We start from the raw sequence: 27585 nt of genomic DNA, 5'->3' as shown, positions 1-27585 counted from the left end.
ATATTAAATCTTGCTTCGTAGGCCCATCAAAGAGGTGTCATCCCTGAGCCACATCAATCATATTCTGCTTGAGAGAGGCCGGTCTTTAATTACATCTGTGATGAACCTTCCTGGGAGCAAATACCAAAACAAATATCCAGCTCCAAATATTAACTACCAAATACATACCACAATTGGGCACCTTGGACAACAGTGTAGAAATACCGAAACCAATAAAAAAAAGACAGAACAACAGTGATTGTTTAAATGTACAAATTTGCACAGTTATTTTATCAGTATTTGAAAATATTCAACAATTAAAGTTAAATCAAACAGTAAGAATAAGTAACAATAATTAATATCAGCAATAATAGCTAGACTTAAAATCAGAACTTTTTAAATGTTTTTTAAAATCTTTTTTACTGAAACACCTGAGGGAAGCAAATCAAAAGAGAACCCAGAAAAAAAGAACCACTGGAGTTTAGAAGAAGAAAAATAAATCACAAAATATTGTCATGACAAGCTCACACAGGATCACTCACTTCATATGTATGTACAGCACAGTCGCTCTATAGCTGTACAGGACAGCGTTAATGACAGTGAACAGTCATCTCTGCAGTCGAACAGCCCTAACATCTGTATTGGCATCTGTATGGATTCCACATGTAAAGGCAGGGTGAAGCAGAGGAAACACAACAGAAACAGGAAAGAAAAACACTTGGAGCTACCTGGCAAAATCTTGTATCACAGTTAGAGAACTGACAGGCCTCCATTTGTTACTCAGATTTTTAAAGGCCGACAGGACTGAGAAAGCATTGTCCTGTTCCAAAAGAAACGAACAACCAAATAAACCAAAAAACCATGGTCCCTGGCTGCATAATACGCTGCCACAGTCCTGGCACCTCCTCACTTAAATCAAGGACTCTTTCAAGCTTGTTTCAGCAAAAAACATGACATCAACATTAGTTCAGAGGTGGATTATCATGTTTGTCTGTACATTAATCAATTACAGTTCATGTAGTAAGTGTTCCTTTCTGTCAAATCTCACCAAAAACACGTTAACTGGAAAAGATGGAATAGAAATGCAAAGAAACCTTTGGTCAAAGAGCGGAGCTACTCACAAGGAAAACAAAAAAATGTTAAGATTCATAAAAACGACAAAATCAAAGAGCAAAACTCAAGTGGTTTTCTAAACGTTTCTCCCTCTTTCCAACAATATAGTTCAACCCTCTTCCCGTACATTTGGGTCTGCAAGTTATACTGTTTCCTCACAGAGGAAAGAAGGAATGAAAAAGGTGCTCTTTTCATGAAAGTCATGTTTGTTTTTGATTGTCCACAAAAAAGAAGTGCCAGCAGAAAGTAACCCCGGCCCAAGGATATACAATCACAGCGTAAAACGACAACATCCTTTCCAGGGAAGGAATTTAAGGTCTTTAAGACGCTCTTGAAATTCTGAACCTGCTGAGAATCTGTGTTTGTACTTATGACTGTGTGTGTCAGTTGTTGGGTTCAGTCTTATTTAGAGGCCGTCTTATCCTGTGTCTCTTCATCCTGCAGGCAACTCTTACGAACAACGGGCAGAGGGTGAGCTTCCGTGTTGAAGACCCAGTCCTCCAGTGGAAGGAGGTCATCGTCAGAGAACAGCAGGTACAAATACCTAAACACACAGGGAAATCATCCAATTTACATTCATTTATTCATATCTCACTGGATACTTAACTTAAAGACGTCTTTTCAGGCCACATGAATACAATTTAAAGTTTGATTCCCTTCTATACATTTGACTGTGTGGTTTTGACTGCAGTGGAGGTTGGTGTATGTTATTAGAGGAAAATGTGAAAAGAATCTTAATACAATCCAGGAACAATGTACTTTTTATTATGGGGCAATTTGATGTGATAGAGTTCTTTATTTTCAAATCATCAAGTAAATCACTATTTATCTTTGATGTCAAATTAGAGCAGTGCATCTTATGTAGATTTTTCATGAGATTGCATATACAATGCCTGAATTATTTAAGCACAGTTAGATTAAAAACCTGAGGCCAGCTTTGACAGTTGTGAGGAAGCCTTAGCTCTTTTTAGCCCGACATGTAATTTATTACATTTTCAAAGCCTGTCTAAAACTGAGAACAAAATGAATCTAATAGTTTCACTTATGACACAAATTAGAGCTTAAGTACAAAGGGAGATGAAAAATACAGAGCAGTGTGTCAGCTCATTGAGATGGTATCAAAGTAACACTGCATCTCAGAGACATCCATGTTCTATTTTTTTTTTATGTCTTAAGTGCTTCAGCCAAATCATTTGGACTTCATAAGTAAGGTAACATAACACCTATGATCAAGATTGTTTAGTTAGTCTGGATTATTTTAGTTTGAAGATACAGTGAGGAAGAGCAGAGCAGCTTCACTTAATCACCTTGTTCTATACAGTGTATTGGTTTATTGATAACATATTACTGATTTGTATATGTAAACCTTTCTTGTGTTACTGTACTGTTCCACCTCAAAATGATTTGACAGTGCATTGATTCAACAACACTTTCTGCTGAATCATACAAGCCATACTTTCTTCAAAGACTTATCTCCGCTTTCATCCACTCTCTGGAGCAGTTTTATACCACTGGCCTCATTTTGTCACACAACATTGCTTTGTGCTTCCACCTACACCAACTTTTATGATCAGTCTGTTTTTAAGAGGACGTACATTAGTATTAGTGCTGTAGAGGGTGATACAGTAGCAAAGGCCAGTGTCGTACTGTCAGCTTGTCTGTTTATCGTAACACAAACCATGTAGCATCCTGAATGCTTCTGTTGCTTAATGACCTGAGGACACACTTGTAACTGCACATTTACCGTTCATGTTTGATCGTTTTTGTTGTTTTCAAAAAAGGAGGATGACCTTTGTTGACTCCTAAGCATTGATGTAGAGATTGTCTGTGTCTCACAGTACAGTTCATGGATGGAACAGATAATGGGCACAAATGCATCCTTAGCTTCTTAGTGTCTTTATCCATTAATGCAGAATGCTACATTAAACATTAAGTAAGTTACACAGATGGATGTCACAGCAGAGGCAGCACAGAAACTGAAAAGAATTAAGGAGAAGAGGAGCCTGGACAAGGGTGACCTGTTCCTGTTCGACTAGTAGGTGTTAATTGTTTGCTGATCATCTGTGCGTGTCAGGCTGTGTCATCCATCTCCTTCATAAATTAAGTAATTCAATGTGCATACAATGAACAAAAGAGCAGCAGAAGAACATAAACGCCATGATTCCTTTATCTATTTATGAATACATGCATGTGTGTATGTGCTGGGCTGTAACACATATACGGTAAAAGTTATGTCCAGTGAGAGAGGTATATTCTATATAATATTTGGTAGAGGAAACACTGACCTCGATATATATTTAATGACAGTTGTAACAAACGATACCGTTTACCAACTGTGGGGAATAAACCTGAGAGCTAAGCCTACGTTGAGTTACTAACACAAGAGTTATGAATTAGTTAAGGCTAGCACCCCATAAGCCAAGGGCCTCCTGCTGTAACCCAGGTTTGATTCCAAACTGCGGTCAATTGCTGCATCTCTCACCACCTCTCCACCATTTGGTGCTGTGCTGTCCAATCCAATAATAACTAAATGCCCCATAAAACCTTAAAAATTAGATTAGTTGTTGAATGCATGCGCAACTCTTTGCACTGACACACTACGGCCCTTATTAATATGTCATTAAGCAATAATTTACTAATAATAACCTTCTCATGGCCATTGATGTCTATGTCTGCACCAAACATGAACTCTTTATGGCATACATTTAGTGAAGTGATACCAAAATAGGACCTACTTGAGTGTCTCTGAGAGGAAGAAGCTCTGTTGCATGTTGTCGTGACTGACTGTCACGGTGTAAACATCTCTGATCCCAGAGAAGCCAGACTCCACTCTGCAGTGCTCCTCAAGGGCCTGACAGGAAACAGACAGGGAGCCGGTGGGTGGAAGTGTGCGCACATACATTCAAAAACATTTATTTATGGACAAGGTAAAGACTAACTCTCACAGTTGCAATTTGAGCGCACAAAGTGATTGAGTATTCATTGTTCATGCATATTTAATGTGCCCTCACAGAGATGTGCTTCTGTACGGACAGAAAACCAGATATTAATCTTATGTCAATGATTTACTCGTGTGTCTGTGCATCAAGCCTCTCAGCCGTCTACACAATGGAAGTTTAAGCAAAGCTAAACCTGACTAATGCTAATGGAGAGTGGCTGAACTAGCCAAGCAGATTAGCACATTATTAGCCTTGCTGCAAAAGGCTGGCTTTTACACACTAATTAACAAAGATCCCAATGTGTAAATGCTTGATGTTCATGAAGAGAACAGTTGAACACTGCTTTCAACGTCTGTGCCAGATAATTAAAGGCCTGTCAAACTCGTCAGCCTGATCCCTCCACTTCTCTACCCACTAAATTAATGCTAAATATATCATGCTGGTCTTCTACAGTTTACTGTCTATTACCACATTAATAATGGTGCTCCCCACATCACCTTCACCTCATGATAGTGGGGTAGCTTAATCTAGAATGTAATGTCAAGTGCCACAAAATATCTGGGAAGCTATTACAGGGTAATTAAGGGTGTTAAAAGGAATTGACATAATCAGTGAGTGCAGTTTGTAAACTCCATCACTCTCAGGAAGGAATAGGGTAAAAACTACCAAACTACCTTGTCTGTGGATATTTTAGTGATACTAATCATTCATAATGTAAAGTTACCATTTTGTTCTTCTCTCTTTTTACCACCTTCAATTTAATAATCTAAAGACAAAACAGTTCATAAAGATCATGGCACTGGGATGCATGACCTAGTACAGCACATAACCTCCTGTAAAAATGTGTAGAACACTTAAAAGTAAAGCAGCAAATATCTTCTAATATTCTAATATTATTCTAATAACAAAAATGTTTACACATTAATATATTTTCTATGTTACCTCAACAGCCTCCCAGCCCCACTCCCTGTACTTGGGGTCGTGCGTCAGTCTCCACATGTACATGTAGCTCTCGATCACTTCTGGTCGTAGGATGTAATATCTGTCACTCAGCCTGGTCGCCGTGGCCTCAGCGCCGCTGTCAAATCTGAACGCTTCAGGTCCCAGTTTGGTGGCTGATAGAAATTAAGGACAAGACGACAGAAACATTAATCCCTGTCAGGTAACAGATGTCCACCTACCAGATCTGCAGGGGATTCCAAAATGTAACATCATTCAACGCACACTAAAATGTTCCTGCCTTATTTAAAGGACAAGAGAAATATCATCAGTTTGACTTTTTTGTCATTCTCATTTTATCCCCTTCCTTCAACAACAATTCAGCAGTGCACAGATCCTATTCATGATGGTGCACAAAGAAATCTATTCTTGGCTAAGACAGGAGCGTTGGAATACCAACCTCTTAAATTTAGAAACACTTACATTTCATTATGATTTTTTTATTGTATCATATTCAGAAGCATGATATCCTGAGTTGGCCTTCTTTATGATTATTGATCACTGCTAAAACCAGAAGGGACATGACCTTTGTCTATTTAACTCCAACTTCTACATTTAGTAAACTAAAGTAAACTAAATATTTTTGATTACATAATTTTTTAGTATAAACCATCCTGGGTTTGTTGTTAAAGGTCCAGTGTGTAATATTGAGGCGATATTAGCATTAACTGAATATCTAAACCTTAAGCCTGTGTTTGTATAATGAGTAATCTCTTTCAGATAATAAAAATCATTTGGTTTCTGTATCCTTAGAATACATTAGAACTAGTTTGCTTCTGTCACACTCATTTCTCAAGTCTTATCCCAGTTTTACTTTGAAAGGTAAAATCTTTATTATTTCTTTGTCATAACATTGACCAAAGTCTGTAGTTGTCCCTTTTGTGCAGCCACAAGTGGATACATTCGGTTTCAAAGGTTGTAGCAGTGACATGGTGATATACATACAGTAAACTGCTTTTAGCAAATATAGAATCAGAACAGTGTGAATGTTTATTTATGATGCCTCTGTAGTGTCACAAAAACACAACCAGTGATGTGCTAACACAGCTCGTGCCACAGAGTATTTCAGAATGTCAGTTGGCTGCTGCATGGTTAAAAAGCTCATTTCCAGATAATGACCTCAGTGAGCTTTATCCAGGTCTGTCTGAGCAAGACAACAATGGCATTTAAATAATTATAACAACACGTCAAACTCCTGTAATGCAATTGTCCCTCTGCTTGTCCTTTTAATGGAAATAATGTTTTTCATATTCTTCTATACTGAATATTAATCAGTGGACAAACAGCAGAAACTGAGAGGAGCAGTAGAATGAGTGTCATTATGGTATAAATGTTAAGCACAGGGTTAAACAGCAGCCACTTAAAGCATATCTCTGACAGACAGCTACTCCAAAGACTACTAACCACCATCCAGTACCTTTTAATGAGAAAAGAGAAAGCTGGTGGATGACGATGACAGAGAGGGCCACAGGTTATGATTTGAATCACATTAGCTTACTTTAAAAGCAAAGGCAGAAGGAACCTGAGGATGATTCAACAGAAGAAGGGGCAAATAAAAGCTTGAAATTAGGAGAGGAGATTATAGTTAGGGCAAAGACAGATGCCAGGGGGAAGAGATCAAACATAAGTCTTCCCAAGAAAATCGAAAGTAGGTTTGCTCATAATTTTTTTCCCTTGTTCACTTGTTCTTGCATTATTCTCCTGGGGAAATCTTATAGTCTGTGACTGCAACCACGTCTTATACTCAGCCTAATTTATAGGTTAGAACCACAGTAAACTTCCCATGGAATCAATTTTTATCACAATGTTCTCTCTTCCATACACCAACTCCCTTTTTATTCTTCCTCCTGAATTACAACAAGCTGTTGCTACCTAACACACTTAGAGGCACCTTCACATGTGCTTCTTACAGCTGTGAAAATAAGCACGTTTCTGGCTGCTTCTTATTAAGCCTGCTGTCCCTCTGTTGAGGTGAAGACAAAACAAATGTTTCTCCTATTGAGTCAGGAAAACAAAGTTATTTGGATATGTGCTTGCACTAGGTACTGATGCAAAGTCAACAATGATTGTGCTCGTGCTCACTGAAAACATTACTACCAGCATAGACACCATGCATATATATAGATATATATATATATATATATATATATATATAGATATATATATAGATAGATAGATAGATAGATAGATAGATAGATAGATAGATAGATAGATAGATATACCCACTGAAGTCTATGATATCTCCAATAATGTTTTATGCTTCTTCATCTTTATCTGGCTGTTTGACAGCTGGAAAAAGAAGTCTGTGTAGCGTTGTAAACCACTCACTCCCAGTGTATGTAGAGAAAATCTGTAATTTTACATCAATTGCATTTGTGACTTTGGTGTTTGAAAACATACATTAGGATTTACTTAAGTGACACAAACTTACTAAATGATGCAGCATTAGACCAGCAGCTACTGTATCCACACAAGCTAAAAACACAGGTTTTCTCCCTGGATTTATGGTGTAGATTTAATTAGGTGAGCCTTTTGTTTAAAAGCACAATTAAATGGAGGTCTTCATAATCCTAGACTTTTCCTCTCACCTGAGCGTGTGTAGCTTTCATGGCATGTGTGTGTAATCTCAGCAGCCAGGTCCAGGTAGTGTTGTCTCTTCTCTGGAGCACCATCATCAGCCCCAATGCCGATCATTCCCCCAGAGAAGCAGGCCAGGTGACCCATCTTATGATCCAGGATCCCACCTCTCCACTCAGCCATGTAGGTGAGACCGCCAGGCGACTTCTGTACCAGATTAGCTTCAATTGCCTATAGTCACACGCAGATGAGAATACTTCAGTAATCAATGACATAGACATCATTTTAATCCCCTAGAGAAAAGGTAAATAGAAAACTGCAAAACCAGATTTGTTTTGTTAATTTGTCTACACTGTACAAATCAAGCCTTAATGTGTTTCCTAATCTGCATAATCCTACATATGTAGTACTCAGTCAGTTGACTGTGTATTACTTTCCCAATGTTTGCAGGCATTACTGCCTGAAACCTGATAAGGTATTAAGACCACACATTATGTTCTTGCACTTGCAGGTTTGAATTTCTTACTATTTATTATTTTAAATGCATCATTATGATTAAAGACATGTTTTTCATCACATGCTGCACAGGGCAATGTAGAAGCCATTTAATGCACAAGTCATTCTCATAATTGATGGAATTGTTAATCATGTTTGGTTGCATGAGCCAGAGTCCTGTCCTGTCCTGTCCTGACCTGACCCGACCCACCACCGTTGCTTTAACATACATCCTTTTCTCACATGCCTGCCTGTGTTCATTTAATTGTTACTTTATTTATTTATTACCTCCATTCTACCTTGCTATAGTTCAAGTATATGTTATGTTTTAGTGGTTGATGTCTGCTCTGCCTTACAGCATCCTTACACCAGTGTTCTCCACTTGTGTGTCACATCATGGATATGAAACTATAAACATCTGCATTTATACACTTATTAAATTATGCATTTGTAAAACACAATCTCTGCTCTCCATTGATGGGAAAACAGTGTGAGAAGGTGGTCCTATGTAAATCCTGAATGAAAATTTCAGTTTTTCAACTTAGTGCAGTACCAGCAGAACGAGCCTCTTTGTTGCCATTTGTTGTCAGTGTTTCACAATCCATAAGGGAGAATACAGAAGGGAATTTCATGTGATCATTTTTAAATGAGTCATCATTTTCTCTCTTATACCGACTGTTTTTATGTCCCTCTTGCCCATTCTGTCTGGCCTGCTACTGCATTTGAATGTGGGTCTGTGATATTCTGCAGCAGCCACTCAAAGTGCTGATTATTAAAGTTTAAACTTTTTCAATCATTCATCAACTTTATTTTTAACATCTCTTTTAGGAATAAGGGAATAAATGCAGCCCATTTCAGATCTACTCTAGCTAGGATGAGTGGGGTATTTGATAACTGTATTGTATTAGAAAAGTGAAAACCAGCATAGCAGCATGTAGTTCTCTCCTCAGAAACCTGTATTTATGATGAGGGTTGATCAAAAATACAGCCTGCAGTAACAGACAGACCAAAGCAATGTGTATAATATAAAAGCTAATACATTGCATTTTCTTTTATAAAAAATGTTGAGGGTTGAGAGATCATTTTTGCAGTAATTATAGCACAGAATAATTGGAAACTATTCTCTCATTCAACGTTGTTTTAAGATAATGAGTTGTGTTGCGCCTTAACCTTAGATCCCTGTAGAAACATACAGCAGTGTTTGTCAATTAAAATTCAGTGCGGTCCAGATAAACACATTTCCCAAAGCAATGGTCCGGTACATCGTCTTAATATTAAACAATATGTTTTAGCAGATTTTTTGGGAAATCATAAATAAGTTACCCCCCAAAAAACTTGTTTTTCTGGTGTCATATCAATTATGTAATACATTTAAATTGGGCCTGTGTAACACCATTTAAATAGAAGGCACACAAGTACCTATTTTTAGAAGGTAGGGGAAATAATAAAATACAAAGATTAAGTTCCCAATTTACCTTTAATGTGAATCTGTCTAGTTTGGATTAAAAACTCTGTTTTGGCCCAATTTATTTGCTGTGAATGATCATAATATACTGTATTCCCTCTCTTCCCTCCTCTTTGTGTGTGTCTCACTCATTGACAGTAGCTCATTGAGATTCACAGATATGACTTGCTGACTCATGTCATATCATTTAGAACATGTTATTGCTCTTTATTTCCCAGACTTATAGTGCTGTAAAGGCTATAAAGGCTGCACCAGTTAAATCAGAAATCCTTTGCCAAACTGTGGACATTCTCAGTGATTTATCAAGGTTAGAGCTGAGTTTTACTGTGTCTGAGTCCAGATTTGGACTGTGCTCTGCTTATTGGAAACCTCTGTCATACAATATATAACTTGATCAAATAACACATGGATCCTTGGCCATTAAATACCACATCACAGGGGAAAAGGGGAGTCTGTAATTAATGGTTCTGCCGCTGGCTTGACCTTCTGATGAGAACTGGGAAAAATCTCAATGACAATCTTAAATTACTGTCCTAAATGATTGCAACACTGTAATTGTAGCTGGAGGAAATGTTCTTTACTCTGACATTATCTTCATTAAAGAGGAACACAGACAGCTTCTCATCTATGTTATGCATACATGTACAGTACATTGATTTGATGAATACACAAGTAAAGCGCTAATCACATTATGCAGTGCCAGGAACTGTCTTTAATTAGTGTTGATGCCACAGCAGTGCAAGGTTAATGATGTACAAGATGACATCTCTTCAGTAGTATAATCATTTTTTTGTTAAAAATGAATCTGCCAACAGACAAACAAACAGAACTTTTCTTCCTTAATTTGATCACTTTTTAACTCTGAACCTGAGGACAGCATTGTACAATCCTTGTGGTTTTATTTATAAAAGAGCTCTAACACCATGTGTAACAACACTAACAGCTTTGTCTGAAAATACAAAAACAGATATTGTATTTTATCAGCCTTTTGTGATTTTGTTTGTCTTGGATAAAAGCACTCTGTATAATATGTTATACAATGATACAAATGAATGAGTCGAACACAACACAAGGTTACATTTTACATACCTCCAGTGCACTGTAGTACATGGCCTTTGCATCGTCATCTGTCTTGTCAGACATAAGATATGATTTGATGAGATACTCGTAGAAACTGTCCCCAAGGCCACCGATGGAGACATGATCTAATGAGGGAAACACATTTGCTGCGGTGTTATACTCACATCCATAGTCCATAATGTATTTGCAGGTCTCAAACTCTTTAAGTCAATAAATCTAGATTCCTCTCAGCTGTAAGCCACAGCTCTTAGTTTTAAAATATTTATTGTAACTGATTCCAGATGCTGAGGGGGAGATGTTACACACTTTGAAAGGTGTGATTGTTGCCACACTGGTTCGTGCTGTGGGAGGCTGAATCCATTTTTGCGCAGTTGAATTCATCACCATCAAACCATTTGCATGAATCATCTCTTCACAGGCACATACTTAAAATACAGAAATCAACTAATGATTATTTTAAATCCTATCTGGTTCCTATCAGTGATCGTACATGTGGGGCATTCTATGTGGTTTTAAAGAGTGAATGACTTTGAAAAAAAAAACAATGAACCATACCAGACTAACTGGAATCAAAGTGTTTTTGGTGGAACATCTAAAACATGTGGCTTCATTCTTACCCTATTGTAAAACAAAATGTAACACTTCCTGGCTTTTATGGTGGACTAAACTATTCATTTTTATTGTCAAAACCTTAATTATGTAATCCACTTAACCCTAGAAGGAGAAGTTTAAAAAAGGGTTGTTGATTTTCCTAGTGTTTGCTCCTGAAGATGAGTATAATATTGCTGTGGAGGCGTGAATGAGTGTTCATCTATCCACTCATGCTCATTGTGTGCACACACACACACACACACCTTTACCAACTCCCCCACAAGGTTATCACAGTCGTGCTGTGTTTGTCCTTGATGCAGACAGATGAGGGGAAAGCTGTGAAGCTAAAGCTTCTTTTTCCTTTGGGGCAGTAAATATATACAGTTTTGCTTCTCTGCCAGCTCACACAAAACACGCTCTCTCTGTAATCATCCAGATTACTACCATAACAGTGGCAGCATCGTGTAATCCCCTTTTTTTGTTGTACCTCATTTTAGGTAAACCTCAAAGATCCAATTTCCTCAAGTAATTGAAACCATTAGCATTTTAATAACCCCGAGCAGTGGGAGCCATATAGCCACTGCTATGAGCCTGATATTAACAATGAAAGGAAATAGACAGATGCATGGATGGATGAAACGGCTAAAAGAGCTTTTGCACATGAGCTTGCTGAAGCTCTGCATGTGGTGTGAAAGCAGAGGAATAGGTAAAAATGTGGAATGATGTTCTGTGACTTCAAATATTTGTTAATTTGACCCACATGAGGGCACAACACAATTATTAGAATGAATGAATGAGGAATTACAATAACCCTACTGGGGGAATTTTTAAATACATATGACACCATATTATAAATATGTAAAAAGTTAACTATACTTGTCTTTCATTACAAAAACATGTTCACCTTTCTCTTGCAACCTAAATATAACCCTACATATTCTGTGTGTCGTAATTCAATGACTTACGTTGGACCCAGTTGCCACTGACTGGACTCAGGAAGTTGGGATACAGGCCGTGAGGTTTTTCAATCTTGTTGAGTAGTTTCCTGATGTTGATCACCTGAAAAATGCCACAGAACAACAAATGAGTATCAAGGCTAAAGCACTTGCTGTAAAGCATCTTAAAGGGAAATTGTGCTGTTAAAGCTAACAAAAAAAGCTATTAAAGACCTGGCAATGGTTCAAAAAAATGTGATCATTGCTAATGAAAACTATAGCTCTAAGAATGTAAAACAGATTCCACATGCATTTTACAACAAAGGTGCAATTACAAACATCATTTGTCAAACCTTCTCTCTGTAGATGGGATTATTGGAGAGCTCAGTCAGATGGACAAATTCGAGGTGAAGGGTCCCAAACTCAGCCAGGATGCTGCTCCCGGCTGAGGCCCAGCCCCAACTCCAACTGGTTCCACTACAGCAGAAACAAAATTCAAAACAGGAAGACTAAATACCATATATATCCCACATAGATCATACACAGGTACATAGAGATAGTCCATCAAGATGCCTGCAGTAAGTATTGGACGCAAACTATCGTGATGTCACTCATGAGAATCTGAACTCCCATTTTTAAGCCTTGAGATCTGTGATTTGACCAGCACCATGTTGCTGCTGGAAGTAAACAGACATCACCTGCACCCATTGGACGATACCTGTTTTCAACACACTGGTGTCCATACGTGCAATACTTTATCTTCTGGTTTTAAAAGAGGACCGCCTCATTGAGAGGTGGACATCTCGGCCATCTGTTTAATGCATCACTGTATTTGTCTCTTTATCTTTTATTTCAGTAACCATCTAATGTTTGACTCCAGTGGTCTTTGAACTATTCAAACATTAAGCTCTTACAGCTTATGGTTTTTAGTCTGTTTAACATATTAAATGTTTTTTGTGGCAAATGAGCTACATGTAGCATTTACTGGTTACATATTCTAATACATATAGATTTGTAGATTTCATTATTTTATTTGTTTTATTGTGATAGTAAATTGAATATCTCATGTTCTGGACTGTTGATCAGACAAATAAAGATATCAACTTGGGAAATTATAGCAACCATTTTTCGCGAATTTTTCAGGTTTTCAGAGTTATCAGAGCTTGTTTTAAAGCAACAATTTAGGATTTTAAAATTCAATGTCTGCAAGATTATTTTGATGGTACATTAAATTACAGCAGGGTGAAGGGCACCGCTGTTAAAGCAGCAGTCTGCATTGCCTGCCTATGGAACAACTGGTTTCAGGTCCATGCCATGCATACATCTCTAAAATTAAAGTTATGACAAGAGAGAAGGTGTGCTGTTTATAATGAAGTCAAATCATCATCATCATCATCATAGTACACATTATTAGATTTACTGTGACTTGTACCTTCCAAAGACATCACATCCACAAAATAATAGCTGAGAATTGCAGTGGAAGGAACTGCTAATACATTCTTTTAATATTATCATTACTATACATTTAAAGAAATAAAAACCTGAAATAAAAACAGTGCATTATGTCTTTTCCCATATTATAACTTTATATTACTTCTTTACATCCCCTGTAGCATCATGCCAGAAGACAAGAATTGTCTCGCTGACCCACACTGTAACACTTTAAAGTTCCATCATTTCACTGAGAAAATAATTGGCAAATTAAAGGATAATGAAAAGAAGTTGCAGTGCCATTAAACACTTTAAGAGGTGGAAAAAATTGACACCATGAGAAGTTTATAAAAGAAGGGTTGAATAAGAAAAAGACGGGACATTTATTCTCCACATGAGGGTCACAAGGCTGCTGAAGTCAATCCCAGCTGACATAGCGTGAAAGACCCTGGACACGTCGCCAATCCATCGCAGGGCCAACACACAGAGATGAACAACCATTCATTCTCACACTAACATCTGTGGTTAATTCAGAGTGTCCATGTTTTTAGACAGTTGGAGGAAGCTGAAGAACCCAGAGAAAACCCACACACATGTTGAGAACATGCAATCTCCATGCAGAAACCCAGATAAGTGCGAGCCACAATGCTGCCATGTGGCCCATATGGGATTTATTTGTGGATTAATTGTATCAGTTTTGATGTATTCCCAATAATTAAAGTTGCATTTTCTACCAGATAGCGGATGAACAAGCAGCTGCTTAACATTTGTAACTCATTTTGTAAACTGCTTTGTTCTTTTTTTTTGTACCTTCACACCTCTTAATTATGACTGCATGAAATACTGGTTGGAACTTCAGATACTAAATTGGGTGCTTGCAATTAAGTTGTGTGCAGATGTCTTAATCCGATTAAAAAAAAAAAAAAAAACTTGGCATGAAACACCCACTGCAATATGTCCAGCAAATTAGTTTTCTGAACTCAATCTGTAAAATTACTGTTGCCATTAACTACTAAATTAATTTAGTGTTAACTGCATTGGTTTCCTTTTTTACGTAACTTTCTTTTTTTAACTTAGCTTGAACATTATCTGTCTGATAAAAGTCTTCAAGTGATAAAATGTCCCTTAGAATCTATGAACATCAAGGGAGTCCTTCAGTGTTATTTCCTAAATGCTGTACAATGAACGTGTTTGTGAATGGTGACTCAAATTTGGATGAGGCAGAATGTACAAACGGCACGACTTTACATGACCTGATAGATGTTAGGGAGGATCAGACATCCAGTAATGAGTTGAAGTGAACCTGAGAGGATGGTGTGTGTGAAGGCAGAGCAGGATCAAACTGTTTACAACTCTGGTGAATGCATCCATTAAAAGTTTGGGGGCTGCATCATTAGCAGCTCTGACTCGAGTCACATCTGATTCTTCTTAAAGTTGTTGTGTGTTTTATTTAGGAAGTAAAATGCTATCTTTGGTAGGATGGCACACGTCATAATAATGTGTATAAGTATTAAAAATAATATTTCCAAAATAAAATGTATATCTTTTTGTCATTAAGGTTTGGGATAGAGTCATGTCATTGGCTTGTTTATTAGCCCTAGGGAATTAAAAAGTTAGTGAATTATTCATTAGCTAATCCACTGTTACATGTTTAGAAAATGTACAGTTAAACTGTAAACTTGTAAAATAATTAAGAGCTGTTCCACCCATTGTCCAAAAACATGCAGAGGTTAATTGGACACTCTACAGTGGCATGTAAATATACCTTTTCATGATTTTCAAAAGGTTGACATTAGATGGAAAAGTCAAAATCTTTCAAAATGTATTGACACTGACAATCCACTAAGAGATCAGAGGTATTTAACAATCTGAGAATTTTCAGAGTCCTCCAAACTGAAACTGAAAGTATTTTAAACATTGGCAGAAGCAAAAAAAAATACATATATACATACATACATACATACACCAATCATCATAGAGTCACTTTTTTTCTGTAGACCTATAGCAGTAAAACATACTTAAAATCACACATGACATTATAGGACAACAATTTGTCACTTTTGGCTTGTGAGAACGAGACTTCCCACACAATGTGACGGAGCCACAGGCTGTGCACCAGAACTCCACTCCCCTGTGTGCACGACGCTCGCTGACGGCTTGTTGCATAATTATGTTCTCCTCTAAACGTGACGTGTGTGTTGTGTGTTTAGTGTGGAAGCAGCCTCTCTGTCACATACACTCCATGTGACCACACTGTGGACCACATGGTTACTCTTTCCCATCTGCATCACAGACTAATGTTGGTGATGTAGCAGGAATTAACTGCAGAATAAGGTAATTAAATCTGCCAGCAGCTGTCCACTCTTCTGGGCGAGTTAATTGGTAACAGGTGGATGACAGAAGCGCCAAGAAATGTATAAGATTAGGAAATGAAAGGAAGATGAGGATTTAGTGTTGATCTCATATCTTATAAACATGCAGACATTGGAAGAAAAAACTTTGTCTGAGAACATTTGTTTTCAAACATGGTTGAATGACTGTGATACTTTAAATCCAGTCTCGTCGTCACACGTGCTGTTTTTTGTAAAACGGTAAGAACGATCAAGCAAAGTTGCAGCGTGGGTTTGTAAACTGACAATGATCATTTGACTGTGACATTCACTGACAGTGCTGTTGTCTGCCCTTAATAAGGGTTCAAGACACATACTGTATATACAGAGAACATTTAATAATAATAATGATGTACAATATTAATTTAAAAACATGCACATATTATTCATATGATCCTCCCAAGTGTTTATGAAGATATGAATTCATATCCAAATGTCATTGGTATTATAAAGCTAAGTTGCCTGTCAAGTATGTTCAACATTTTTGAAGAAAATATCTTAACCTAGTTGGCAAACAGGATAAAAATCAGTATTGTTCACCGATAAATGCCTGTCAAGCAGATCATCTTTTATCAAGGATGGAGGAGGACAGTTGGAGGTGAAGGCTGGTGCTGAGACTTACCTCCCCAGGTTGATGACTCCTCTGGGAATCCCTGTCGGTGTGTTGAAGGCAGGCAGCAGCTTCTCTCCCAGCTCCATTGCTTTACTCTTAAACACCTGGAAAAGAAATACAGAAGGCGGGGACTTTTAAAACTGATAAACCAGTAACACAAAAAACACTTTGACACTGTGAAACAAAAGTCATTACAAATGTGTATTTTACATAGTGGAAATAAAAGCAGCATGTACTGTTGCTTATAGCACTAATAATCACTGTGCTTGTTTAGGATTTAGAGGTCCTGCACACTTTTCCTCCAGTTCTCCATCTATAGCTAATTATATGAAACCAAACGCTTGCTCCAACTGAGCTCCAACAGGATTAAGGCAATCTCATGGATGTAATCTACAAGAGTCTATTTAAAAATGATCTTCCTGTCAATCTTCAACAACATCCTAAAGGCTGGGCTAAAGTTGGTCCATCATCTTATGAGCTGGTGTATCACTTCCTAAATTGTCTTTAGCCAGTGGGAACAATGTTTGGGAAAAATGAAAACTTAAAAGAGACATCTGAGGCATAAAGGGTGAAGGTAGTAAAGCAGAGGCGAGAGGAAAAGGTGACATTCATACGACAGAAAGCCTTGGGGACGAGATGGAGCAGAGAAAGTGACAGATGGAAGGATGTCTAGACAAAAACAAATCAGAACAAAGGCAGAATGTGAGTTGGGCACCAATGTAGAGCAGTGACTCAACAGTTAATTGAGGGAGATGAAGCAAAAATAGAGAAGTTAATAGTTAAGTAGAAATCTTTTACCATTACAGTTAAGCTGAATTAGTTTCTTGCAATCACATTTGATGGTTCACATTCAAAGTCTTGCAGCATCTCCTGACTTCCCTATGTGCAATACCTTTTAATGTCAAATTTGTGAGAGCACTCAGCAGCAGATAGGTAAGAAAAAAAACACTTGATCTGCTACAACGATCTATGCAACAAATGCATGGATTCTGATGCGACTGTTCTCACTCATGTTGCTTGGCCACGTATCAGATATATAGTGTATTTTATCTCAGACCACATACTGTCGCATCAAAGGAAAAAAGAAATCAGACACAAGTCACTTTGGCCTGGTAATCTGAAAGTAGCCTATGTTCTCAGAAACTCTATGTCACACTGAACCCAGTTATGACTCAGAGAATACAATTTTGCAGCAAATTGCAGAAAATGGGCCCAAAGCACTTTCTAGGTACCTTCATTTTTTCCATGGACTTTGTGTTGCTCTGCTCCTCAAACAGTTTGCTGTGTTGATGACTGGGCCAAACTAGTTACAGTTGGTTTCAGAACACTTGCATGTACCTCAGATTGCATATTTACAAATCTCTACAGAAATACACATTGGTACATGCACGTTTAAAAACAGGAGACAAATTGCAAAGGCAAAACCTACACTATCTAAAGGACACCTGAGAGGCAGCAGTTTATATTTCACTCATTCATTCTTGTTTACTTGTAAATAAGTTACATGATTAATAATAGTTAAACCCCTTTGGTTGGCATCTACTCTATGATTTACTGTGTGCCGCGCACAAGCTAACGCAAAGGCCACGTTCATAAATCTGTCTTTGGTGACAATGCTGTTGGTCTGTGGTGCTGCACAGAGAGCCTCCTTACTGAAGTGCTACAGTAATTAGACTTAATATACACTGTGTTTGCACCCTCCTCATCCAAACAGCCAGACATTGTGTAAACTTTCTCTAACTGTCTGATAAGAAGCAGCATTGTGCAACAAGCACACAGCACTGATCTGATGTGACGGCCCACAAGTCCCTTTCTCCTCTTTCAGTTGAAATTCTCAAAGAGACGACAGAGTAGGGACTGGACGCTAATGGCTTTTCCATCAGGTCTAAACTACTGAACACATGCGTCAGGTGTGTAGTCATCTCTCTCATAGTAAACATCAGAGGCCGGCAGAGAGATTCTCTGAGAAACTTTTCTTGGCCTGCCACTTCTGCTTACCTCAAAATCCTTTGTATCTTGGCTTGTCAGCTTGTTGTGGCTGCAGTCTGATCACTGCATTGAGTGGAACACAGCTCAGTCTGACTGACAGCTTATTTGCAATTGTCTAGGTTTCCCTTTACGTACTTGCTTCATTGCGATGCACCCAGGTGGTGACTTTTAGCAAACCAACTACATATCTACCAACTACAAACCAACTACATATCACTCTGACATGCTTTTTGGGCCTTATTATTATCTTTTTTTACTTTCATGCTTGCTCATTAAATTCTCATTCTTATTACACATTATATTGACAGACACAGCTCTCAATCATTAGTCAACTTCCGAATGTTTGTGTTTTTAACGTGAAGTGTGTTCAATTAAAGATAAGACTTGGCATGTTAACAAGTATATCGTTTTTTACATTTACATTTTTAAAATGCAGAGTTTTAAATTTAAAACTGTAACTGTCCAAATGCTTAAGAGTCTACATAGTATGTCACACTAAAAAGAATTCAGGCAAACACTTATTTCTCATTGCATTTTTCGACAGTGAAAAAAAGTAGAATATCACTAGATTGGCATGAATCGCTGACACAACTTAATCATACAAAGGAAGCCAAGCTCACTTGGTTTCACTTTCTTTTTCTCATTTGCTGGGACAGTGAAAATGTAATGCTGCAAATTAAGGACTGTATTTTTTTAGCAGCCAGCAAAGAACCTCATCAGCTACACAAACTCCTGATTGTGTCAATGATTGTGAGGCTCTTTATTTATTGTGAGGCCTGAAGATTGTAATGGATAACATGAAGGCACATTTTATCACCACTTCAAACGACATGCATGTGGTTTTCTTGATTGTGGGTCCAAATCATGTGAAGAGGAAATGCATAATGTAGTCTGGATAAGACACAGAGATGGTTATTTCATGCAAGCTCTTTACTGTTGTTAAAAGAGTTCATATGAAGTCCCCTCACATTTTTGTGTTTCATAAACAGCCTAATCTAAAAACTTGCTGTGAAGCTTCTGATGTTCACTGGCTGAGAAGAAATAAAGGCATCTTTCTTTAGACCACAGGGCTGCAAACTTATCTTTTCTACCTTTGATATTTTGTGCCATCACTCTAAACAAAGAGCCACATTTGCAGTATTTCTGTGCTACACTGGTTAAAGCAGTGTGCCAATTTTACAGTTAAGCAAACTTGTCAAATGACAAGTTTGCTGATTAAGTCTATCGGCTCCACACAACTGTGTCTCTCATTATGGCAGTGTTTAGATCTCATGTCACCTGGCAACATTCCCAAACTGCACACAGGAAATGATTTGATTTATGTCAATACAGACAAAGGCAACAGTAATATTGTGTTAGTAAAGTGAGATGACTGAAACCACCCACAGAATTCAGTGGTTTCTACTGCTCCAAAAAACAGCAATTTGATGTGATAAATGCTATTTGCTATCTCCACCCGCACCCTGAGCTGCTGCTGTATAATGTCCTTACAGATAAAGGACACATCATAGAAATATTTAATAATTTGTGTTCATGAAGACCACAGACTGTTTTCATTGTTGAATAAAGTGTCAACAATGTATTTCATTGTTTGTTACAATGCTATTTACAGCCTACTAAAGCCCATGGTAATGTCTGTAATTGCCCCCTTTGATTGACTTAATCAATCAAAGGGGGATCATCTGAACATCTGTGCATGAAAAATAATGTAAAGATTGATAACCAAAAGAGTTGACTTTGAAGAATAACTTTGCCACAGCTATTCACTAAGCAATTTTGATTATAGAAACAAAGGAGTCCAATAATTAATTAATGTCAAGCCTAATATTCTAAATCTTTGGTTGCAAGGTTTTAAAATGTAATTAAATATTCTCCTAAAAACCCAATTGCATTTAAAGTTTGTCTTTTCTCATTGTGCTTCTTTCTCTGAACATAGACCACAGAACCTTAAAATAAATGGTAGTTTGAACTGTGGTCTGCATACGGTATGCTGTTGGCGTGGAAGATTTTTCCACCATGAAACACTAACATATTTGTATGCTGCATCCTTCATCTCAAAATGGGCTCTGTCAAGCAGCTGGATCTGACAAGACTGGCAGGAGTAGAACTTCTCTTGCACATTGATTTTATTCTTCATTTCACAAACTGCTGGTGTGAGCAGAATAGTGCTCAGGTCACAGCGCCATCACTCTACTATGATTCAAGTCTGAATCTCAGCACCATGAACGTCTTTGCATTTCAATATAACACCATTAGTGGTGTGTAATATTCACATTCATACATATTCAAGGTCAACAATGACAGGGTCACAGAAAGCCTGCAATGTCTTTTGTTTTAATTTTATTATGGTTGGCATCTGTGGCAGGGATTTCATCTCGGCGTTCTGCTCTTTCATTCCTCTAAGCTGTCATTTTCTGCCTGCCACACTTGTCAGCATCTCACGTGGCAAAGCTGGCTGAGTAAACGTGGATGCCTAAATCAGCCAATCGTGCCTGACGTCACTCTGCATAATTTATACAGCAAACCACTGCCTGAGAGAGAGTTGGGGAACTTGTGAAAACAGATCCAATGAATTAGACATGAGGACTTCTCTGAAAATGAACCACAGTGGTAAAATGAGTAAGTTAGAAAACAAACAAGTAGTAGGAGCTCAATCAAGTTCTCACTGGACTGGAGCAGCTCTAAATGAGTCCACATTAAAGTTACAGTATAGTGTTAGCAATGTTCATCAGATTAAGAGAACCTCTCTCAAGTACATGAGCCACCCACCTATTTTCTACTCCTCCCTATGACTTGCTTAACAGGCCTTATACAAATGATTTCACAGTTTGCTGATTCTGCTGTAGTGTTTAATAAAGCAGTTACAGTTACAGTCAATTATACTATTTTAGTATCTACAGTATATACTCTGTGTATTATGGCACAGCTCCTGCTGTTACCCATAGCCTAATTATTATGAGTAAGATAGTACATCATTATATCTGCCCTGTGTGTTCACAAAAGTCAGGAATTAGGTTTAAGGGTGCATTAAGGATTCTGTGTGGTTGACTGATTATCATAAACACAGTATGTTTGTTGCAGGGATGTCTCAGTTACAATCTAATTGGATTAACTGATTGATTGTATATTATTATAATAACAACAATAATAATAATAACAATCATCATCATGTTATTGTTATTACAACATATATTACAAATACCACTTAATAAAAAAAAACACCTTGCTGATGTTTTAGACAAATTTACAGATATGTACTGTTCTATACTGTCATGATTACTGCACCGCAATATTTCCATATAGTTGTTCTTAATTCATCACAATGAGCAAAACACAGAATAAACTGTGATTCATGTGTCAAGAGTGTAACTCACAAGTAAGTTCTGTAATTTCTTGGAATACCTCCCCAAATGAATTATATTTGCATATTACTGCATAGCCACCAAGTGGCAGTGTATGCTTCAGTTATTCTTTGGTAAATCAGACAGTTATTTTTCCATTTAAAACTAATTGTTGAGTACAATGTTTTTGCAAAACCATGGCCTACATGACATGAAATCCAGAGGGAAGAGTTAATACCAACAATATAAGCTGTTAAGAAAGATACATGGAGCCCCCAGACATGTTTCTGGAGCCTTCTGTGAGCTCTCTGTCACATCAAATCACTGTGAGTCATTGTATTCACACCTTGAAGGAAAACAACGTTGGCACAATCAGCTACACTGGTGCCATACACAATGCTCCACGCACCAACAATAAGAGCTTTCCTGTCACATAGCAACAGCGTTACACCTGTTAATACGCCGGTAGATGTCATATGTGATCAGTCCTCCCAGTCTCAACAGATCATACAGACCCAGTGCTCCATCAATAATTTAACTTTAATTTACGATTGACATCATGAATGAGGGAGAAAAACAGGAAGAAAAAGGTGGGGCTGATGGGGTGTTGAGAGAAGCAGTGGTTAGAGATGATGTCAAGTCCATTTCTCATTAGGGTCATAGCTGAGTTTCTCAGGCCTTGTGTGGGAGGACAGCAGGCACCTCCTGGCCTACTCAGCCAGACACAAGTGCTAACAGGTAAAAGCCTGTGTGGGCACAGTCAGACACTGCTCCCCAAGATACTGCTGGAAATGAGAGATCTTGTTGAAGTCTATGACAGGAAAACTGTCTGACACTGTCAGTCAGTTACATACAAAAGGCTGAGACATTGCAGGGCTGTGTGGATAATTAACATAAACAGGATCTTAACTGCTTCTCTCAGAGTCTGTAATGTTTGTTAGTTACCTCATGTGAAAATATACTCATCATACAAAACAAGTTGGTCCTGAGGGAGGTGCTGGAGGGCAGGCTATGTGATCTTTCAAATCTAATTCATTTACAGACTTGAAAGTACGTGTTAAGAGTACATTCTTAAGAGGTGATCAGATGAGAAACAACAATCTAGGTGAAAAATTACTTCACCAGTCTATCGGTTCTACCAAGTGCCATTTGCAATTTGAAAGGTGAGTTCCAAGGAAATCCCTCAAAGCAGCCAAATCATTTTAACACAAACTTTTTAAGACGTTCAAAGGTCAAAGGGGTGCATTGAGTTTCGAAAGTTAGCGCTAAGCCAGAGAGAGTGAACAGGACAGTTTGACAACACAATTACTCACTCAGCTGTCGGTAAAGAGGTACTGCAATGAAAACAACTTACCCTACAGTAAGGGCAGTGAAAAACCAAAATAAATATACCTAAATAATTAAATTCATATGCCTTGACTACTAGCTGCTGTCTATTGTAGAAAGTGAAGAGTTCAGCTGACCCATGTCCTATTTGGATCCACTACTCTACACTCTACAAGGGACTAAATATTACAGTATAGAATAATGTGTTGGTTAGGGTTGGTAGTCATTGAACTGAGGTGTGGTGATGGGCTATGGGATGTATTGTGTAAATTGTGTGTCTCTGGCTGAGCAAAATAAACCTGATAGGGTTTTTCAATGTCTATTTATATAGATATCTTGCCTGAATAATTGATAATATGAGCTATAGCTTGAAATGATGTTTTCTTCCTTTACAAACTGAACAAAACAGTAAAGGAGTAAAGCATTATGTGACAAATGCATACAATACAAAAAGTACTTTATTCTTCTCTACTCTTTTATTTTCTCTATTTCTTCAGTTCTAAAATTGAGTGTGTAACCTGACCCAGTTTCCCCTCGGTGATTATTAAAGTGTTTCTAGCAGAGCCAGGCATCAAAGCATCGCTGGCCTCATCAAAGACTCAACACAGTGAGGGATATGGCTACTGTGATGCCATGTGTCTGTGAAAGCCAAATAGAAAGACAGATGTTTGTCTGAGACTGTGTTTATATCCTCTTTATGTATATGTCTCAGCTGTAAATCATGATGCCATAAGACACACTTTCAAAGATTTATGCCAGAAGTGTAAAATTCTAGATCGCTGCTTCTGCAGGAGGTCATTGTGCTGTCAAGCAGCTGACTGAGTCGAAAGGCGGTGAATAGGTGCAGTGGTGTGGGCAGAGCATACTTGTGCTGTCATGCATGTCAGCCCAAAAAGTACACACAGTTATTGACAAATATTTTGGTGATGTATCGTCCTAAAAAAAAGCCTAGATAAGAGCCAGTCAGAGCCATGACATTTCACTGCATTTCCTTGAAAACTGATACTCCAAACAGGGTGGGAGCGAAGGCATCAGCTAATTTCTTATCATGACAAGATAGCTATAATATAATATACTCTGTATTAAAAGAACAAGTTTACAATTAAAAGCATACAAGGTCAAACTATAGTCCTCTTGATGGGGATGTTGTTACAAGGCACAGTCTCCAATGGAACTATTGAAATGAGACTATAATAATAGGGGTGTATGAGATATCCTGAATTTACTGTCATCACAATGAACATATTGCAAACAACTGCTTGAACTGCAATAAGTGTTTCCCTTTCATTGATTCAGCAGAGCTGAGCTCTCATGTTGAGCACCATGCCCTGTCTCTAGATTAAGCAGGCTAAGAGTTTACACTACCACTTATGTTTAGGGTTATTTTGAGGATTTGTAGCAGAACTTGTTTTACTTTTGTTTTTGCAGTTGCAATGCTCTCTAGTGAAATAAACAAAGTGCAGCGTCTTTTTTACACACACACACCCCACATGCCAGAGACAGCAGCTCAGAGCGATGCCGGTGAAAACTATTTTGAAGCTTGATATACCAACACTGTCTACTTTTCCGTCCACATGTCTTGTTATGGTTGTACAGTTCTTGTTTATTAAAAACCGAAACCAATAAACAAACACAAAACTGCTCACAGTTAAGCAGCACTGGTACAGCAGCTGTCGGTGTTTATCTTAACTGAAACTGTTGATAGATTCTTTTAATGCTTCCCCACAGTTCAAATTAACTTTCAAACAGATGTAAATATATTACATTGTTGTTGCTGCTGTGCCTGGAAATGTCTACTGCTAGGAGATTGCAGTCTGTAAAATTTGTGTCACTCAGGTGCTTGTGTGTGTGTGTGTGTGTGTGTGTGTGTGTGTGTGTGTGTGTGTGTGTGTGTGTGTGTGTGCGCGTGTGTGTGTGTGTGTGTGTGTGTTAAAATGAAGAAAAGTAAACATATCCACATGCTCAGTTTTCTTCAGATGCCAATCTTCTCCGTCCCAGGCTTTGACCAGGAAATAATTGTAGAAGCCAAGATATAGAAGACGAAGACAGCGGTGAGAAAAATAAGGTGAACTCCAGAGTGAATTTTTGGACTGACGATGATCCTGAATTTATGCCGTTCCATGTGCTTTGTCAATTTTATTAAATTACGTATTGAACAGTTAACTCAGCTCTTGAGTCAATGAGCTTGTTCGATGAGTGTGAGGAAGTAAGACTATCATTCACTCACAGGGCCTGAGGTCAGGTGCATGCAGAGCATACTTGAGTGAGACACTGAATCTTTTATCAGTTGTGAGGTTGCTGTGATTGAGGTAATCAAGTAAGTGTAACCCCACATTTCCAGTGGGTACACTTCAGAAATACAGTAACATAAGTGAAAATCGGGTGAATTTAGAATTCCATTGAGGCAGCTCCTTTATAATGTGTTAACTCTAATAACACATTCACCATTGACATGCCTTTGAGCTTGAATCAGCTTCTGTTTAATAGCACTACAGAGGTGTTGCTCATGACATGCCATTTTGGCTGTGATCTAAAATGATAGTTGTTGCAGCCCATATGGAATCATCCCCTTAGGATATAAAGCATATGGTGTTATATTCCTCTCAATCTTCCATAAGCGCGATGAGGGATCCTTCTTTCTGCACCAACCTCCATTTGTTAGGCTATCATCCTCTATGAGTCTACCTCAGGGACCTACTTAGATGGCAGTGCTTTCTCCTTGTTGATAGGCTTTGCAGGCTTCCTGTTTCCGTGTGGACGCTGTTGCCATGGCTTTGGCTGGGACTGTGCTGCAGTGTTTGCTAGCTCAATCTGTCTTGGGTGTCAGCTGGGTGGAAAATGCTGTGATTCCACTCATTTTCTCAGTGGTAGGTCACATCCATCCTAGTGCCACAACTCTGTCTTCTCAATGGCACATATCAACACAATTCCCAACTCGGGTCAAGACACAGCTCGACAGTAAAGAGGATTGTTGTTTGGGGTTGGATGTGCTTCATCAGCTTGAAGGCAAAATAATGTTAGCAAAGCCGAAGAGAATGGCTTGACTCCTGCCAAAAGGCCCAGGTGCAGGATTCAGGCACTGGAAGCAATGAACGCTAATAACTACAGTAGCATAAAACAGAAAGGTCATATTAGCAAACCAGCTTAAATTTTATAATTAAACTATGCCAGACTGCTCAAAGTCAAGTTTGGAATATTGGGTATTGCTTTGTCATGCGTCATCAACATGGGGTGAGTGATAATTTGTGTTCAGAAGTATTTTACTCTTGCTATGCCATCTAGTTTGCTGGGCACTATTGCAATATCTGCAAGGTAAATGTTACGAGGTGGTGGTAACACCACAAAATACAACACTATGAACTAATCAAGCTCCTCCAAAGGCTCCATGCTAAAGAGCATGTCGAGTTTGTTGAAAAAAACAAAAGGAGAAGACGGTGAAGCAGCTGACTTTGGCGGACGCATTGTGAAGATGGGAAAACGTCTAGCCAACAGTGTGATGCAACACTAGTGTAGAGAGTGAGAGACTGTTTAGCACAGTCTCCAATATTGTGGATAAGAAAAGAAACAGACTCATGTCTTCACGAGCAGAAATGCTTGTTTTCATGAGAAAGAACCTGCCACTGATGCTTCAGTGAACATTCTAGGTACAGACTGGGAGACGTTCACAAAAAAGTGTGATTTCATAGTATGTGTTTGACTTAGTTAAGCTTCTTGTTTGTTCTCAGTTCCAGCTGTATAGAATTATAGAATTTGGTATTCCACAGCACTGGAAAGGTGGTCACCATGTCTGCAGAATAAAACTGCTGACCATATTTGACTTGCTAAAGCCTTGTCAGTAATACACTATAAAGTCAAGTAAAAGTGCTACACGTTATTGTTGTGCTTTTATGTTGTGTGTCTGCAGACTTTTCAGCAACTACACATAATATCATATCCCATAGTTTATTCATATTCAGGTTTGTAAAACCTGAATGTCGTTTGTCGTTTGAATTTGTTTTGAGTATTTCAGTACCAGAATACTGTCAACCTGAAACAAGACTCCTCTATATTTACTTTAGTTTTTGGGCTCATTGCACTTTTCAGCAATACAGTAACAATAGGGAAAACAATAATGATCTCGGTCATTATAATTGTGATAATACATGTTATTGTTACATCTCTGATTAGCTCCTAGGAGTGGGAAATGTGGACATGTACTGGCTGAATGAGTGTAAACAGTTAATCCTGGTAACATTGGTGCTACGCTGATTGTGTGAGCCCATGGCAATGCCAGAGCAAAGCCAGGTTCTAAGCTTTTCCACCTGAGATTAGCACGAGTAAAA

The 27585-nt window shown here is 38.1% G+C and overlaps 1 protein-coding gene across 2 annotated transcripts in view; it reads right to left on the bottom strand.

Annotated features, from left to right (window-relative positions):
- Positions 1–235: 235 nt before the first annotated feature.
- LOC122774806 (mannosyl-oligosaccharide 1,2-alpha-mannosidase IA) overlaps positions 236–27585 on the bottom strand; it is a 170960-nt gene continuing 143610 nt past the window's right edge. The window contains exons 5-12 of one of the 2 annotated variants that reach the window (XM_044034334.1): positions 16617–16711; positions 12527–12653; positions 12204–12297; positions 10657–10772; positions 7619–7838; positions 4974–5146; positions 3828–3943; positions 236–1636 (exon numbers count right to left, since the gene is read on the bottom strand). In XM_044034334.1, the coding sequence (XP_043890269.1) occupies positions 1495–1636; positions 3828–3943; positions 4974–5146; positions 7619–7838; positions 10657–10772; positions 12204–12297; positions 12527–12653; positions 16617–16711 (1083 nt within the window). In that variant the 3' untranslated portion in view covers positions 236–1494. The remainder of the gene's footprint in view (positions 1637–3827; positions 3944–4973; positions 5147–7618; positions 7839–10656; positions 10773–12203; positions 12298–12526; positions 12654–16616; positions 16712–27585) is intronic. The other variant, XM_044034335.1, reaches the window with a different exon arrangement.

Source organism: Solea senegalensis, linkage group LG9 (genome assembly GCF_019176455.1).
Source record: "Solea senegalensis isolate Sse05_10M linkage group LG9, IFAPA_SoseM_1, whole genome shotgun sequence".
Lineage (NCBI taxonomy): Eukaryota > Metazoa > Chordata > Actinopteri > Pleuronectiformes > Soleidae > Solea > Solea senegalensis.
The sequence above is the reverse complement of the archived record's forward strand: the minus strand, read 5'-3'. Positions and strand labels throughout refer to the sequence as shown.